Source organism: Siniperca chuatsi, linkage group LG12 (assembly GCF_020085105.1).
Source record: "Siniperca chuatsi isolate FFG_IHB_CAS linkage group LG12, ASM2008510v1, whole genome shotgun sequence".
NCBI classification, from domain to species: domain Eukaryota; kingdom Metazoa; phylum Chordata; class Actinopteri; order Centrarchiformes; family Sinipercidae; genus Siniperca; species Siniperca chuatsi.
In genome coordinates this window covers 18,975,862-18,994,849 of record NC_058053.1, presented here as the reverse complement: position 1 = coordinate 18,994,849, position 18,988 = coordinate 18,975,862, and the positions used below count along the sequence as shown (strand labels likewise).

The 18,988-nt window shown below is 40.5% G+C and overlaps 1 protein-coding gene across 8 annotated transcripts in view; it reads right to left on the bottom strand.

The window, feature by feature from the left end:
- LOC122885743 (phospholipid-transporting ATPase IH-like) overlaps positions 1-16,328 on the bottom strand; it is a 36,349-nt gene extending 20,021 nt beyond the window's left edge. For 4 of the 8 annotated variants that reach the window (XM_044217292.1, XM_044217295.1, XM_044217296.1 and 1 more), the window contains exons 1-7: positions 15,816-16,328; positions 10,434-10,484; positions 6,853-6,975; positions 6,513-6,602; positions 4,020-4,100; positions 3,368-3,475; positions 654-782 (exon numbers count right to left, since the gene is read on the bottom strand). In XM_044217292.1, coding sequence (XP_044073227.1) covers positions 654-782; positions 3,368-3,475; positions 4,020-4,100; positions 6,513-6,602; positions 6,853-6,975; positions 10,434-10,484; positions 15,816-15,854 — 621 coding nt within the window. In that variant the 5' untranslated portion in view covers positions 15,855-16,328. The remainder of the gene's footprint in view (positions 1-653; positions 783-3,367; positions 3,476-4,019; positions 4,101-6,512; positions 6,603-6,852; positions 6,976-10,433; positions 10,485-15,815) is intronic. The other 4 variants (XM_044217293.1, XM_044217294.1, XM_044217298.1 and 1 more) reach the window with 2 other exon arrangements.
- Between the last annotated feature and the right edge of the window lie 2,660 nt (positions 16,329-18,988).

Below are 18,988 nucleotides of genomic sequence, written 5' to 3'. Positions count from 1 at the left end.
TTTTCAAGCTTATATGATAGAAAATTAAATATCTTTTGGTAAAACAAGCAACTTAATTTATTAATTTGGGCTATAAGAAATAGTGATGGATATGTTTCAAGATTTTAAAACATTTTATAGACCAAACAATTAATTGAGAAAATAATCAGCAGATTAACAGATAATGAAAACAACCTAAATCAATTATCAAAATATGATCACCGAAACAAATCGACAATTAATTATCTGTCGATTTGTTTCAGCTTTGTAAGCCTTTTTAATTACTATGTGTAATATTATTTCAAACCAATTAAAACGCTGTAACAAACAGCACACATTTAAATCTGAAGCTTTAAATGGGTAAAATAAGAAAAAAGCACACTGACATTAATTGCCAAGAGGCATACTATAAATTCCAGTTTTGTTTAGAAAAAACAGGTATACCCAGCATGGTTCTGTATTAATCCAGAACTGGACATTCTGTGTTAATATTTGATGAAAAAATAGCACTATATAGAACACTTTAAAAAAGGCCTTAAATTTAGCTGATTCATTTTTTCAAGTATTTAAAGACCTACTGACTCATAAAGCTTTCCTGTTTTGGGATCAAAGATGGTAAAAATCAAGTCAAGTAAAAAATATGTCGAATCAAAATCATGCACTAGTCCTGGCACCTTGTGACTAGACTCCCCGTCCAGGCTGGCGGTGGTAACGTAGCAGGTCCCATCATGGCGGCTGGAGGAGAGCAAGATGAGGTCACAGGGGAAAGTCTCGTCCTCCCTCACCATGACGATGTCCCCCACCTGACAGAGCAAGACAGACACATCACATCAATAATAAATGACGAGAGGTTCACGTAAACACAGAGTAAAAGACAAACAGAGGGACCTGCGGCTAATCGTCTGCTCACCCTTTACCATTCCCCCCCCACCCAAAGGATTGAGAAGTTGCATAACGGATTATGTGAGCGGAGCAGCTTAAGCACTGATAAATCCCATCTCCACGGTGACCATACACATGACACACACTCTTTGATTTTGCATGATTAATATATTCATCATTATTCCTGCTCCCAATTCACACTCTAATCCTCTCTGTTTGATCTACGGTACTGAGAAATCTTGGTACAGAAAACGCTGGAAGACAGACAGGGAAAGAGGCAGAAAGAAAGGACTAAGAGAGAGAGAGGGGCAGGGACAGCAACAGACAAAGGGAGACAGAAAAAGACAGAACGAGAGTTTCTGTGCATGCCGATTGCAAAATGTCTTTCTCGACCCATGAAATTCGGTGAAAACTACTGCTATGGCAACACAAACTGTAAGACTCTGTAACCTTTAAGGCTTGGCAGCTGTATTGAAACCTTATTCTAAGCTAACCCTCAACATACCACACAGTCTTTGCACACTGGACAGGAGCAGCAGATGCAGCAGAAATGACATGTACCTGCACCCATTATATACCACCCAACACAATGGTGAACAAGACTGAAATATATCGTTTCTATACATCTACATAGGAGGAGCTGAGCTAGACACTCACACGCTGGCATGATATAAGATACAGAGTAACATGGCAGCTCAGTGAAGCTGGTTCATGTTTTTCCAAAGAAATCTTCACCCCTACATCTGCTAACCGGAACAGGACGACTGAATAAAACAAAACAATATTAATTTACTCTACTCTATCATCTCGCAACCATTCTTGCTGTTGTATTGTGCTAAGCACTTTGGAAATGAATGACTAACAGTGTTAATTTCCACGACAGATTGCATTGTAGAATGCAGTGTTAGGTTTCTGCAGTGTTCACCAAATTAAATTCAAGACTTTTCAAGACCTTTTCATACCACATAGAATGCAGATCTTTTTCACAGTCATACCAGTCAAAGAATCAAGTAGGGACAATAAGGCTTACAACACAAAAAACTATAACTAATGTTAATGTTTACAATGGGCAAGAAAATTTTAGACTATTATATAAAGATAATATTAACATTAATATAGACTATAATAATAAGACTTCTTAATATTGAGGGAACTGTATTCAAAACTTGCAAATACCCTGAGAATCATTTATATAGACCAGTAGTGACAAACAATTTCAACTTCTGATATATTTAATATTTGGTTAATATTTGGAGTACTGTAAGTTACATCTGTGCTCATTAGTCAATTTAGATGACGTTATCGAACCTTGAGTGTACAGTAGCATTTTGATGGTGTTTAGTATATTTACCCTGCTTTCCATGTTCCATTTTGTGTTATTACATTTTTACATGATTTCTAATAAGATGGCTGAAATGAAGAACATCACATTGTCAACAAACCCCATAAAAGACCAAAACTGACAATGAAATCCAACTAACAAGTATCATCTGTGTTGCCTGATATAGATTATTCTTCTGTGCCATAGAGCTCCATCGTGGTCCAAAAACTATTCTAAACCTATAAATGAGCCACACAGCTGCACTGGGTGACATGTTAATTCATTACAATGAACATGGGCACTGTAGTTTATTTTGAGTCGAACCCACATACACTGCCCTGCTGTCGTAAACGCTAAAAATAGTCCCCAGCAAGCACCGCTAAGATTTCAGTACTGGTTGATTTGGCGACACCTGTGGTTACTAGTGGTAACTGCAAGTGTGCGTTAATAATACAGGTACCAGAGCATGTGGCATGTGAATCGACCACTGGGGGCAGCAAACATGCCTTGAGCAGCTGAGTCAGAAATGCAACAGAAGAAGAGCAATTTGTATATTGGTTTACAAGGCAGCAAAACAAAATGTGGGCTAAGATGACTTTAATAAAGAACATTAAACAGGGCATTCAACAGTGTCGTATGAAATGGTAATACCGAGCTCATGATCAAATCTCTGCGTTACATGAAATCCCTTGTGATTGGGTACAAAATTTAAATTCAACACGGGAAAGGCAGACTCCATCGGTAACAATAAAAGTGACTATACAGAAAGGCAGTTACAGAATACAAATAACTTTTGATTAAATATTATTGCTAAAAAAATGCCACCCATAAATAGAATCAAAAATGGGCCACACTACCAAACAGTGATCTGCAGTTGCATCAGAATGACATAAGATAACATCAGTGGATGATGACAGGAATATCCTAATATATGAAATACATCAGTCCTGTTCATTTTCACTTGCATGGTGCACCAGGGGACACTGTAATTGTTCCTCAACTACAGTTTCAGGGCAAATATTTGGTGGGAAAGACAACAGAGGAAGGAAAGTTAGAGAGGACTGCAGTGAGAAAGAGAAGGGGGGAGTGTGAGAGACAGTTATAGAAAAAGTGAGCTATGCAGCAGTACTGTAGTGTTGCTTTGTGGCCTCAGGTGCTATATTGCTCTAATGAGGCCATTCTTACCCGTAGCTTGTGACTCTGTGTCCTCACCACCTTCCCCTGCTGCACCACGTCCACCGGACACTCGTTTATAGAGCAGTCAGCCTTGTGTCTGAGCCAGTCCTCATAGCCCTGAGAGGGATGCAGCAAGAGGGATGCAGGGGAATATAGATTATTGTGCAAAGAGAATCGGGGCCAGAGCACAGCATGAGATCAAGAGAGACGGAGGGGGAGAGGTCAAAGTCATACACTGTAATTAATTAGCATTGTGCTCCCTGAGCTTAGTGACCTGTTTCCTGGATTTCTAGCCAACATGTCATGTTTCAGATTTATGTCCCAGTAAAGCTTAGGGCTTCCTTAGCAAGAACAGCTCCATCTATCACTGATAGTACTCCATCCCTCACTGGGACGCAGTAGAGAGGATGCGTCTCCCAGGGGCATGGGATCCTCAGCTAGAGTGATTAACAGAGGAGACCATTCATTATCATATTTCTCACATCAGCAGACATATTCAATGGGATGTCCTTTCACTGAGAGAGGAATGTGTATATACAGATAACAGAGCAGCCGCTTGGTAGAGTGTGTGTGTGTATTTGAGGCCGGGAGTTGGTGTGTGAGGGGGGATCGTTGCGGGCAGTATTTCACAGAAATGTGAGCATGTTTGTGTGTGTCCTACCTGTTTTATGGCGGTGACAGTGATAACAAAGAAGAGGGGCAGGCCGCTAGTAACTGGGCTGGTGGGGGTGTCGATGATAAGCTGCAAGGGAGAGGAACAGTGGGAGGAAGTTGCAGGGGGGAGGATGAAGGGGGGACAACAGAAAGGAGAGGGGAGAAGATGCCAAGTAATGCAACGCTGAGTAAGGAAGTGCAGCAGAGCAAAGCTTCTGTAATAAGGAGTCAAGCACCATTCTAAAAAAGTTAAAGTATCTAAGTAATCAAACCTTTTTGATTTCCTCCATCTGCACTTACATGACCATACAAGATCCATTCTGGGATAGTTAACTTATGTTTGCTATATTTTTTTAGAGACAGTACATGCAGATGTAGAAAGTAATAACAGCAAAGTAGGACCTTTTCAGTCGACAAAAAGAAAGATGAGTACAAACATTGCTGGTGTGTGCCATACCCAGTTTGTCCCATTAAGAGGGTGTAGTATCTCACATGCTACTGTTAAAAACATACAGCACACAAAGACCCAAGCTGTGGCTATGTTGCATTCTGGTCTACTAAGGCAATGGCTGGTAAAGAAATTGCTGTATCCTCCTCCTCTTCTATGATGAGTTTGTCCTTGTGCAATACAGTGGCTCATGGAAAAAGCTTTGATTCTGATTTAGACAGACAGACACTCATTATTTCAGGATAATATGTTAGCAAATTCAAATTATATTGGTAATCCTCATCCAGGTACAAGACAAAGGGGTGTATGGTATGCACATCCAAAAGACATTTACAGGTGCTGGATCAAAAAACAAACTAAAGAGAAGAATCAAACAGAAGATCCGCACACTGTACTAATAGCTCCCGTCAGGATTTATTGATCGTTTTGATCTAACAGAGATCTTTTGGCAGGCATTATCAAATCATCATCGCAAAGCAGGGCAGACAATATATAGGCACAAACATATTCATCACACAGGTGATTGTGATCAGCATGATTGATAGTCAGTCTACTCCAGCTGGACAACAATGTCTGATACTCCCATATGGGGGACACAGCATGCCTCAAAGAAGCAAGATCAATTAATTTTTTATTTTTTCTATGTATTACTTTATATTTTAGTCTTTATGTATTTTTATTTGATTTATGTGGTTTATGAAATACGTTTGCCACTTTAATGTGTTGGGGTGAGGAATATCACTTTCTTCTATGGATTTTCCTATGTGGTAACTTTTATGATTGTTTTCTCCGGGATGGTTTTTGTGTGATTTGTGATGTGTTTTTGAATCAGCGTTTGGTGTGTTGGATGTGTGCCCGTGTGGTGTTAATCCTCCTGTTTGTGGTTGTTCTTTCCCTCTTTCAGATCAATCATGCTGATCACAACCACCTGTGTGATGAATATGTTTGTGCCTATATATTGTCTGCTCTGCTTTGTGATGTTGATTTGATAATGCCTGTCACAGATCTCTGTTAGATCAAAACGTTCCTCAATAAATACTGACGGGAGCTACTGATACAGTGTGCAGATCTTCTGTTTGATTCTAATCCTCATCGAGATAACCTCAAACTCAGATGCAGGATTCAACTGTTAAGCTTGGATAACTGCTCTTATTTTGAAATCAGGGAACAATGAGGGCAGGGTCTAAACTGTCATCAGCATTCACATGATAATTTAAGTTAATGAGGAAAATTTAAGGCCATGAGGATAAAAAAAAATGTCTGAAAATGCTAAATGTAATGTACAGCATCTTAACTATAAAATAGGTTGAACGTGGTTGCATGTGTAGCTCATATAGACTCACTGAAAGTAACAAAACCCCAAAACATTTTCTTCTGTTTCCAAGGTTTATGCATTTAAATTCTATGACAAACTATAAGAAAAGTTAATCAAGTAAATTTACTGACTTCTGAAATGTAACAACTATTGAATGAAATACCATGAGTTTTGGCACAGTTGATGTTTGAAGTAAAGTCAAGTAAACACCAAATTATCTGCTGTGTTCAAATGTTTTGACCAGGTTTTCTGGTTCCACAGATTCAATAACAAGTCAGACACTCTGCATCAGCAACATGTTTGCAGATTTGTGCCTATGAACTTGTTACTTCGACAACTGCGCCACATACATTTTAAAAATACATTTAAAAAAATCCAGCATCTTGGAAAATCGTCAGCAATCTAATCTACACTACTTGTATGTATGAAACATGGGGCAGTGTTCAGCTGTCAAACCTCTCCAGCTGCCCTGAAAATACCTTGATACAAAGCCATGCTCTTTATGTAAAACTAAGCCACTGTAGGAATTTTAAAAATAAAGCACAAAATGGACCCAGAAATGTAATGTTTGTTAGCTGCTTGTGAGATGTAGGAGTTTTTTTGTTTGTTGTTTTTTTTGTTTTAACAAATGGACAGCTGGTAGAGTATTTCCTTACAGCTTCAGTGTTGTATTTTCAGATTAAACAAAGACAGGTGAAAAAATTATAACTCCTTATGGTTTTTCATGAAAATCTCACCTGGACCAGAAATATGACCAAGAAGTAGAAGTTAGCGATTCTTCTGAACTGCTCAAACAAATTCTTGGGAATGAAGTTCCAGAAGGTATACTGTGGGACAGAGTGACAGCAGAATTACTATCACACACACAAAAACAGAAAGGGAAACAATGGTACATCATCATCCAGTCCTTCTGGCAAGACAAATGGTGATGCATAGCTTGACGAACACAAGAAAAGTGAAATGTGTCATCCTTTAACATGGCCACAAAAGAGATTACATGGTTGTCTAAATGTAAAACAAAAGAATAGCGCAATGATAAATGTTATGGCACTGACTCATGGGCTGTGGCTCGCTCACCTTGGAGGAGACAATGCGGTTGTCGGGGTAACGCTGAGGGATGTAGGCCTCAGCTCCCGGAGGGGGTTCTTTATGCCCTATGTACACCGTCCGACTGTCCACCCAGATCTCCTCCCCCACACACTGACAGAGAGATAAAATAAATAAATAAATAAATAAATAAATAGCAATACAGGTAGAGAGAAAAATGGGGTTAAATCACACTGTTCAGCCTTGTTAATGTTTTTGCTTACAGCTCATAGGCTTACTATTATTAGGCTTATTGTATTATAACCACATTGATTCAATTAAATATTACACTATGAACTATACATGATCCACTGCGAATACACATCTAAAGTTTAGAGTTCATTATTTGATGTTGCTTCTCTTGCAAGCCAAGTATGCAAAAATGTACTGGATGTATAATTTTGTTTTTTGTTCACACACTAATGCTGAAATAATTAGTCAATGAATTGATTAGTTGATTGGCAGAAAATCAATCGCAAAGTAGTTTGATAAACCATTAATCGTTTAAGTAATTTATCAAGCAAAACTGCCAAAGATTCACTAGCTTCTGAAATATGGTGATTTGCTGCGCTTCTCTGTTTTATATCATTGTAAATTGAATATCTTTGGGTTTTTGGACTGTTGGTCAAACAAAACAAGCAATCTGAAGATGTCATAATTGGAAACTGAGATGGACATTTGTCATTTTTTGTGACGATAAATAGACTACCAATGAAAAAAAAAATCCACAGATTATTTTAATAATGAAAGTTGTAGCCCTAAACAACACAAAATCTAATTCCTCAAATGTAATGAATTATAATTATTATTTTTTTGTTTTTAAAGAAGCCTGCCTGTCCTGGTTTTAACAGAAACAGAATATTACACAAGACTTACACAACTTTAGTCACTTCCTTTAACAAACAACCTCACAGATAAGACAGGGCGAACTGAAGTATGAGTATGAGTATGTTTGTTGATGTGTGTAGGTGGGATCAGCGCTGAGTCACACAAGTCAGGTTTTGTCATTCATCTTTTCACTTCTTCCTGCAGGACCTCTCTGCAGTCTGCACGACCTTTTTCTTCTACACAGATCATTAACAACACTTATTCTGTTGGTTTTACACATTGGATCGTGTGTATGCAAACCTCCTCAGTTAATTTCTCATCTATATTACATCTAAATAGCCCCCCCGAGGGACTAACAAAGTGCATTCTGGGAGTTTAGCGCAGCACATATTTTTCCAAGGTGTCCTTCATTAAACACTATTGTGGGACGAGAGCTCTCCAAGAGAAAACAAGAGTCACAAGACCACAGCATTCAGCTGTTTGTTTCCATCTGGCTTCATACATGGTTCCCAATGCTTTGGCCTGAGTGGGCAGTGTGAGTGTAGCCTTTGGCAAAGCTTCCTGCCTGACACAGCTCAAAGCAGAAGTGTTGACCACTGGCAGAAAAGTTCTGGAACAAGCACTTCAGTGGAAGCAGCGCTTCACTGCTTAAAATGTCCTCAACATTTTGGCAGAGATGTAGCTCATCATTGCCAATGACCAAATCTTTTAATGTTCAGATGTCTTCTCAGTAACCTTGGAATACTACTATAAACTTACATTATCATCACCTCATTAAGTTTGGACACAAGATCAAATGAAGGCTAATCTAACTTTTCCTAGTGAAATCTGCAATAACAAAATCTGTGTCAAAATAGCGAATCGCAATAGTGAAAAGTTCACAGATCTAAACTTATCCACAGTGATCAACAGGCGCTTGGCAGTGGGATAAAAATAGACATGGAGGCAACAATGTTAGCCGACTTGAGACCCCTCCAAAACATTAGGGGGGCAACATGACCCAGAGAGATACAGTGAAATGGAAAGAGAGAGAGAAAGTGAGGCGGAAAAAGAGTAGCAGACTGAAGGGGAGCGAGCAGCAGGAGGAGGAGATTGAGGGACAAAAGAATGAAATGACGACGTGATGACAGAATGAAACAGTAAAAAAAAAGGAGAAAGGAAAAGTGTTGATTACAAATCAAACATGTTTACGACTGAGGAGACTGAATTAAGAAAAGTGCATTATATAATGTATGTTGATAATAAACCTAAAAACCCCACATACAAGGAAAACCATATCTGTACATACAGTTATCATTGAATATTACTGTTTATCGACGTTAAGTTGAATCATATCATGTGGATATGATCATATTGTGTTCCACCATTGTCTCATTCAGAGTAATGTACGATCAAAAACTAAATTAGCTCAATGAAGTTTTTGTTTTATACATGTGACAAGTTTAGTCACATGTAATGTATTACAGTGGAACACCGTTCATTGTCTTTAACATCATTTTGATTATTTTACATTGTGTGATTTTTGCCTACATTCATTATATCATGATTTACATCTAACAGATAATGTCCTTATTAGGGCAGCAACTAACAATTATTTTACTCATTGATTAATCTGCCAATTATTTTTTTCAATTAAGTGATTAATAATTTACTCTATAAAATGTCCAAAACTGCCCATCACAACTTCCTAAAGTCCAAGTCTTCCACCCAACTGTCCAAAACCAAAGATTTTTGATTTACAATGATAAAACTGAGAAAAGCAACTCCTGACATACGAGACGCTGGAACCAGATACTTTTTGGCATTTTTTGTCTGATAAATGACTGAAATATGACTGAAAGATTAATTTTCTTTACACTAATTGTTGATCCACTAATTGATAAAGTTCATGTTCAGAACTGGTCCTTATTAATATCATGATAATGATTTCAAACATATCACCCAACCCTGTCTGTACAGCACATCCACTACCTTCCACTTCTACTTCTATTCAAACATTTTCCTCCTAAATCCACAATTCTCTGATTCCATCATTTGCCTCCTCATATTTCTATCTGCACTGTTTTCTCTCTTTGTTCCCTCCATCTCCTGGCAGAGTGTGTCACACTCTTGACAGTGTGACTGTTGGAGAGGGATGGAGACAGACACAGAGAGATTGCATTGTGGTTTGTAGATCTGATCATTAATCCTCACTGATCCGTATCAACCCCCGGCCCACTGTTCCCTCTTCACTCTACTGCTCCATCAGACAAAGTGGCTGGCTGGTTGGCTGCAGGACATGGAGGCTTTGTCTTTATTAACAACACTGAAACAGCCTCCTAGCTGAGAGGCTGGTCTTACATCACCATCAATCATCAACAATGACAAGATAGATTTGATAGCAGCAAACATCCCACCACTGCAACTTCTCCTTTCATGTTTTCTAACTGTACAGTGGCGGTCTCTCTTGAGCTGATGGTTTTAAACTGTTTTTAAAATCTGGGTTCAAAATTAGAGAACAGAAGCAGGTATTTTTTAAGCTATTTTAATATTTAAAATGTTGCTTTAAAAAGCCAAGACAGCCTCTCTAGTTGTGGCCTTTTCTACCATAGCACTTGACTATACAGACTATGGATGTGTATTTTTTTTAATTGTGAAAAAGCAACCCCTGACCCTGGCAGTGCCATGATCTATCCGTGCTGTCCCCATGATGTAGCTCCTTTCTACCACAGAGGTGTAATATAAGGTATACACCATTAACTGACCTGATTAAATGGTCGTGTCTCATCTCTCCTCCACTGTCCCGCCATGCTGCGCTGCAGAAGCACACAGCATGTTGAGCAGGTATACCTCATTAACTTACAGATCAAATTCCTCTGACTGAGCTCCTCCTTAATGAACTGCTCATGTTAACTGGACAGAGGATGTAGAAACATACAAAACATGATTACACAACACCCATATACAGGATGTGGTAGATTTTAGCCCATAGAGTATCAATTTAACAGTCAATGTTATAGGAAAATATAAAATAAAAAAATAATAATTGAAAAAAAAAACTGTAAACTCAGCCTAGATATAAGTGTTTATTAAGTGGACATTTACACAGCACTAAATTAAAATGGGTTACACCACACAAACTAGTTCTTACGTAGAAATTTGTTGTTAATTATATATTTACACCTACGAACCGCCAGGTGTAACTGACAAAGCTAACGTTAGCTCGCTAATATACAGTATAACTGGTTTAAATTAGAGGGTGAAATATGTAGCTTATCTTAAATATAGTGGACATAGCTGCCCTGACACTTAATAAAATATTTAATAATGATTTTAAATTACATTTAAGAAAGATAATACAAATATACCTCAAATAACAAAACATTATGCTAATAATATCAGGCTAAATTACCTACTAAACAGCATTGGTTAGGTTAGCATAATTGGGTATTTCCCACTCATTCTAAACATGCATAAATACTGCCAACTCTGAAATACAGATTTCTCCATGTATACATATACAAATAAAACAAAGGGGCAGTCAAATTTAACATATAACGTTATCGCTAGCTCTCCTTGTTATTTAGTAACCGTTATTTTTGGCAGTTATGTTGCTTGTGATGCTACAGTGACTTCCAGTTTACATAATTAATCGCTTTTCATTTACACATTAGTAAAGTCTTTACTAGCTGAGACATTTCTTACGTTTAACTGGTGCAATTCAATTTAATAAATCACTTTTTTGCTAGCTACAAAGCAAGTTTTACTGATCTAACAGACAGTGTTTCTTTTACACTACATTCAAATGAAAGAAAGTAGCACAGCTGCTAAGAAAATCTTCTCTGGGTAAATTTAGGATAAGAATATTCAATTACTTTAATATTCCCATTCCCCATAGAATGGCATAAGAATATTAAATTATTTTAATATTCTTAAATTACAGAAGCTGTGAAGTTTGTCGTAGCATTGAGCATAGACAAAAGTAAGTACAGTATGCAGCAATAGACAGGTACGCTATGTCTACAAGTTCATAATACAAAGAAACAGGACCACACAGAGGCTTCATTATGTATAGATTGAAGATCATAAGTGTAGGATTTCATCATTAATTTAATGCTGTGAAACTGGATTTGACAAAAGATTATTAGGCTTTAAGAAAAATAAGAAGTTTTACTGTTCCAGACAATATCCTCAAGATCTTCTTCGTGCTTTTATTTGGTTCAACTAGGACTTCTTAGACTGTTTTCTCTGTGGGCAATCCTTTTTTGGAACAAAGCAGAATGAAAGAGTAAACATCAAAAGCAGCAGTGAGGAAGAAGCTAATGAAATAAGGAGAGGGAACGTAGCTCCCAGTATTTTGGTTGGTAAGAAAATAGTGACCTTAAGCCTGCACATACGGTCTTCACCACTGACACTGATGATGCAAATAACTATATACCTGCAACAAAATCAAAGGATAGTTATGAGAAGATTTCTTTAAATTTGTATTCTGTTGTTGCCATAGCCTCCTCTCCCACTTGACTTGCTGTGATCCAACTGTTACATAAGTCTTTAATCCAGCTGTGCCACTTCTCCTCTCCCCTCCCTCTCTTCTCTCCTTTTCTCCCACCACCGTAATCTGAATCCTCAAAAAACCCTCTCTCTCATTTTCTCTGCATTTAACACCGACAACATCCTAATACAGCCTTGAAACTGTGTCTATTATGAAACCTCTGTCTCCAGGGCACGCCGTGGGAGACAAAATAATTCTTATGAGCCAGCACACGGATGCATGGCTGTTTTCTCTGATACACATGCAGGACAGCGGCCAAAGCTTTGCCCAAACACAAATCTTGTGTGTTTCTGTCACCTACAGCCTCTGTCGCTCCGTCAGGGCCCCATCTCTGAGGGGGGCAGCGTACAGGAATAGACTGCCCTTAACTGTTTGTAGCAGTGAGAGCTAATGTGGCAAACAGTAATCTAGCAGGTTGTGTTCTGCCTTTCAACACTCGCCAGAGGACTCAGACAGCTGTAAAGTTGCTAGAAACCGTTCTAAAGCCTTTCAGCTCTCTGGGACCTGCTGGCACCCTTTTGATCAAAGGGAGGCCTGTCTCTTTTATCTGCTGAGATTGTGAGAGGTCTCCGCAAGACCTACATTCATAGATAAGATGTAAAGGAAGGTGAGGATAGAGGGGGAAAATGAAGCGGAGGACAGGAGAAAGCAGCGGGCTGATATAAATCAAAATGATGTTATCACAAGAGGCTGTTTTGTGAAAGTGAAAAGGTAAGCTTTACAAATATGAGAACATATTTAAGCCCCTATAAAAAAAGGTATCATGTATCTTTAATATGACCGCCACTCACACATACCAGCATCCTTATCCAGATCATGACCTCATGCAGTTCTCACTCTTTGCTCCATGTCTGAGGCATCACGCCATCGCTATTTTTATTACCAGATGACAAAAAGAATAGAAGAGAAGAGAAGGGAGTGGAGACAGTGGACACATATAACACATGCACAGACCCACCAACACACACACACACACAGGATCTGTTCAAACCATAGGAAGTAATTTTACAGATAAATCTCATTATAAATACAATCTCTTCCTGTCATGTCCTGTCCTAGGGTCTGCTGGGATACCAGAACAAGAGTGCACACACACACACACACACCTATTATACTGTATATTTTATTGCATGTAGGTTTAGCCATTCTTTTACGCTAACAGAGTGAAAAAAGTGAAAGATTTAGGTTATTACGCAACAAAATGTCCCATTTAAACTTCATGCACTGCAAAACACCATGACTCCATTTTTTCTTTTCAGAAACTATTTACTGTACTGTACCCGCTCAATTCACCAGAATGTTTTCTTGAGTCAGAAAACAAGCTTATAAGCAGGACAGAATGCACTGCCTTCAGAAAATTACATTTCCCTCTCATTATAGAGTGCTGTACTGGATATATCTGAATAACTGTCTACAGTTACTAATAAAGTACATCATGCAACACAGTTTACACTCACTTCACAGTGACAGCTTATGCACCAACGGTCAAGATGAAGGTTTAGGAATCAGCCAAATAATGTAATTATCTCAAATAATAAACAAAATTCTTGTTTGAACAGAGGTCCTAGCAAAGCATCTCATCAACTATGTCATACAACCATTCTTTTTTGGATATCTACAATAATTTTTAACTTAACCGCTTCCTTAAAAAATGTATGTTTCGAGTTTAAACTTTTTTAAACACTGAATGCCTGTCTCCGTCTTCATAATGGTTGTTGGGCTGTGTAAACACCACAGACAACAATGGACATAAGTCCAGGACTTTATCATTTTATCCCCAACAAAGTCTAATATGTTGTATTTTTAAAAGATATTACAATGTTGTCAATAAACTAATACCAAAAACAAGCAGAGTTGGCCTGACATGTACGACATCATTGAAAAACCCTCCTTTCCAATCAAGGGGCGAGTCACAAGTCAATGACAGGGTGATAATAAGGGAAAAAGATATAAAGTGAAAGGTTCATAAACCAGTGGAGTAAAGTGGACTAAATCAGAAGTACATCCTTTCATGGCTGGAGAGGCTTTACTAATTCAGCATTTTCTTTTTAATAGCAAAATTATGAATGTATGGGAGGCTGGCGACATTAGGGCAGTGACCTTGATGGGAGTTTACTGCTCTCCCTGTCCAGAGAAAAGGTTTGGACGACTTGCTTAACACATCTTAATCACCTTGCATGATGTAATGTTTGTTCTTCTATGTATCCTCATTAAGGGAGCAGCTGTTCAGAATATGGCAGGGTTAACAGAGGATGATACACAAGTAATAGAGGACCAGATATACATCAACCATCCCTCCAATTCTAAATCAAGATCTGGATAATTGAATCAATGATTAATTCCTTGTCTACTTCATAATGTTGCAGAGTGAGGATGCAAAGGGGACAGGGTGAGAGATGAGGGGCATGTTCGATGACCCCATCCCCTCCCTCCTCCTCACTCGTGGATCTGATTTCCCCTGATATTAGCCCTGCTGGAGCATCCGTCAAGCTCCCTACACACTGTCACCTGCCTGGTGCGTGCACACACACACACACACACACACACACTCCTCATTGGTGCAAGCCTGACAGACCACAAACATACATAAATAAGCACACAAAAGCATGAACGCACATGCACACACACGCTCACACTGATAGTTCACAGCACCTGAGCTGGTTTTAAAGTCAGGTGAAAGGGTCACAGACTGTATAGCAGATGTGAAGATACTCCAGATGTGCCAAGTCTGATGAACATCACCAGACCTGTCAGAGCTGCTTCCTATTATACACTTTTTTCTGTAATTCAGCCACTCACCCACCAGCTGCTTCCTGTTCTGGCTGATAAGCAGAGACCGCTGATGGCACCCGCCTGTCCAGACCTGACCAACCAGTAATATGGTTACAGCTCACCATCATCTACTTTGCTATTATGTAGACATTTCCAGCTAACACACACATCACTGATTACAGATAATGATGAGGCCTTGCTGGATTCTCTCTTAAAGTGTAGTTCTACTAAGATTGACAACTTCTTTCAAAGCCCTCTAGTTTGACCTGCACAACTTATCACTTCATCAGGCTAGACATGAGTACAGTCAGTGTACAATTCACAAATGAGTGCTGCAGAGTGAGTCCCTACAAGGCCTTTCAAGTCTGTGAGTGCTGATCGGGATTTATTTCCTCTGCAGACCAGGGCAACAGCAGCCATAAGATAGTTTAGTGTGCATGCACGCTGTAACTCACTAAAGCAACCTCACTGGGCCAGCCAAGTTCATTTCTATTCTACACATTCACCAGCCATCACTGCATCTGTAGCCACTGGCACATTCCCCATTCAGCTCCACAAAAAAGCATTGTAAAGCCCCACAGTCAATGGCCTGCCAAAGCAGCTCGAGTGAAATGTTTATTATTGCAGATGAGTAAAGTGTTTATCATCCTGAGCGTCCACGCTGAAGGCAGTGGTGTGCAGTTTAATTTCCCACACATAGGCTACTGTATGGTAGATGTAAAGGCATAGCTACAAATGAAATATGTAACATGCATTATATATTGATGCACTTGCAGACAGAGAGCTACAGTTGTGACAGTGTTGACAGATGGGGGGGCCTTACGTATCTGCTGATGATATTCCGGAGCAGGGTGAAATCCATTCTCTAAAAAGCCCCGGCGGCGACTTAACTGTGGAACAGAGACGTTCAGCTCTCCTTGGATCTTCGTGAACGCTACCTAATGTGGATCTTTCCACCAGTATCCATCGCTCTCCACCACCGCCGCCGCCACCGCCGTGTCTGTGATAGCGAGGAGCAGCGGTCTCTCAGTCGGCTGTTCTGATTTTCATGGCATCCCCGGGAAGAGCCATGCAGCGACCGAGCGATTACAACAACCCACACTCACGCTGCTGGCTACATTTCAGAGGACATTTTACCGCATGCAATCCCCCAAACCTCCGGATGGTCTTCCTGGTTACTCCTCGTCTGTTGAAGTGTTTTATTCTTGCAGCAGACGCTCCCTCATGGAGGATGACTGTGTCCCGCTCTGTGCTACAGCGAGCGGTGGCCCTCGATGTAGCGTTGAACGCGAACCGTCCACAGCGCTCACCCGTCAGATGACTACGCTGCGCAGGCGCACTGTTAGAAATAATCACTACACCACATGCAGAAGCCCCTGACTAAAGAAAGCCGAGATCAATCAAAACTCATAATCATGTCCAAAACTACAGAAGCCACAACAATATAAAATGAACCCCACTGCGATTGTGGTTTGCTAGTGTTATGAGGAATTTGAAAAGTTTGGAGTCATTTTAAATACCTACCCAATAAGTATTCAGATCATTTAAATTAGCAACACCACAGTGTAAAATACTCTATCACAGGTAAAAGACCTGCATTAAATATTGTAGTTACTGATAAGTACAGAGGTATTATCAGCCAAATTTACATAAAGTAAAGTTAAAGTAGGCCTACCCACTATGCAGGCAAACAGGCCTTAGTAACATTATTGGATTGCATTAACATGTAAGCAGCATTTTAATGCCATGGCTGGCCGAGGTGGAGGTGATTCTGGCTATTTTATATACTGTTGGTGGTTTCATTTACTGTATAACAATGCAACATGTTATATGCTGATTATAGGTTTTTAAAATCTCAATCTGAAAAGTAACTAGTAACTATAGCTGTCAGGTAAATATAGTGGAGTAAAAATTACATGATTTCCCTCTTAAATGTATTTGAGTATAAAGTAGCATCAAATTAAAATACTCTAGTAAAGTATAGCATATTTAACCTCTGAGTATATTTAGGCCCTTAATGCCAGCCACTTGTTTCCACAAAACACTTTGTGTCATGGTTTTGGGTCTCGGGTTTTGTTGTTTCCTGTTTTATTTTGTAGTGTGCTGCCTCATGTGTCTCTTTTACTTCCTGTATTTGTTTGCTTTTCCCTCCAGTTTTGATTCTTTGTCCACCCTAATTAGTGTCACCTGTGTCTAGCTATCATGCCCTCACTTGTGTATATAGTATGTGTGCTTGCGTGGTTCTGTGTCAGTTCATCTTGGTTTGTGTGCCTTGAGGTCCAGCCCTTTTTTCCAGTGTGTCTCATGTTTGGGCTGCCTATCTCGATTATTTGGACTTTGGATTTTTCTGCCTGCTCCTCGTAGAATTCGTTGCCTGTGTTTGGATTGCTGTTTCCTGATTTTGATCTCTGCCTGCCTGACCGTCCCTTTGTTCTTGACCGCCTTTGTTCACTGACTTTATTAAACCATTGGATTGCACCAGTTCTGCCTCAGCCTCCGGTGTCTGCAATTGGGTCCACTCCCTCTTTTTCTCTGTTGCCCTGTCTTGGCACTGAACTTGATACTCTGACTACACATGCACACACTCTTTTTCATGCACTAACAGTAATAGTAATAATCCTACAAGACATGTATCTGTGCTCAGCAGTGAGCTTGTGGGAACCTTACAGTGTTGTAATGTTCCTTGGTACCACTTTCTATTAAGGCATTTGCCTTTACAACCTAGTAACTATATTTAATAGTTAATGAATCATTTAATAATGATTTACAGATAGGTTATAAGCCATCAATAGGAACAAATTTTGAGTTGTCAGGTTCTGAAAAATCCCTTTTGCTGGTGTTTAGCCTTTCTATGTGGTAATATCCATCCATCCATCCATCTTCTTCCGCTTATCCGGGGCCGGGTCGCGGGGGCAGCAGTCTAAGCAGAGACTCCCAGACTTCCTTCGCCCCAGACACTTCCTCCAGCTCCTCCGGGGGGATCCCGAGGCGTTCCCAGGCCAGCCGAGAGACATAGTCCCTCCAGCGTGTCCTGGGTCTTCCCCGGGGCCGCCTCCCGGTGGGACATGCCCAGAACACCTCCCGAGGGAGGCGTCCAGGAGGCATCCGGATCAGATGCCCTAGCCACCTCAGCTGGCTCCTCTCGACGTGGAGGAGCAGCGGCTCTACTCGAGCTCCCCGTGTGACTGAGCTCCTCACCCTATCTCTAAGGGAGCGCCCAGCCACTCGGGCGGAGGAAGCCCATTTCGGCCGCTTGTATCCGCGATCTTGTCCTTTCGGTCACTACCCAAAGCTCATGACCATAGGTGAGGGCAGGAGCGTAGATTGACCGGTAAATCGAGAGCTTTGTCTTTCGACTCAGCTCCTTCTTTACCACAACGGTCCGATACAGCGCCCGCATCACTGCAGACGCTGCACCGATCCGCCTGTCAATCTCACGCTCCATCCGTCCCTCACTCGTGAACAAGACCCCGAGCAAACCACCCACGCGAAGAGAGCAAACCACCTTTCCGGTCAAGAACCATGGCCTCAGATTTGGAAGAGCTGATTCTCATCCCAGCTGCTTCACACTCGGCTGCAAACCGTCCCAGTGCATGCTGCAGGTCCTGGTTTGAAGAAGCCATCAGAACGACATCATCTGCAAACAGCAGAGATGAGATCCTGTGGTTCCCAAACCGACACCCTCCGGCCCCTGACTGCGCCTAGAAATTCTGTCCATATAAATTATGAACAGAACCGTGACAAAGGGCAGCCCTGGCGGAGTCCAACATGCACCGGGAACAGGTCTGACTTACTGCCGGCAATGCGAACACAGCTCCTGCTCGGTTATACAGGGACCGGACAGCCCTTAGCAAAGGGCCCCGGACCCCATACTCCCAGAGCACTCCCCCAAAGCGCCCGGGGCACACGGTCGAATGCCTTCTCAAGATCCACAAAGCACATGTGGACTGGTTGGGCAAACTCCCATGAACCCTCGAGCACCCGATGGAGAGTATA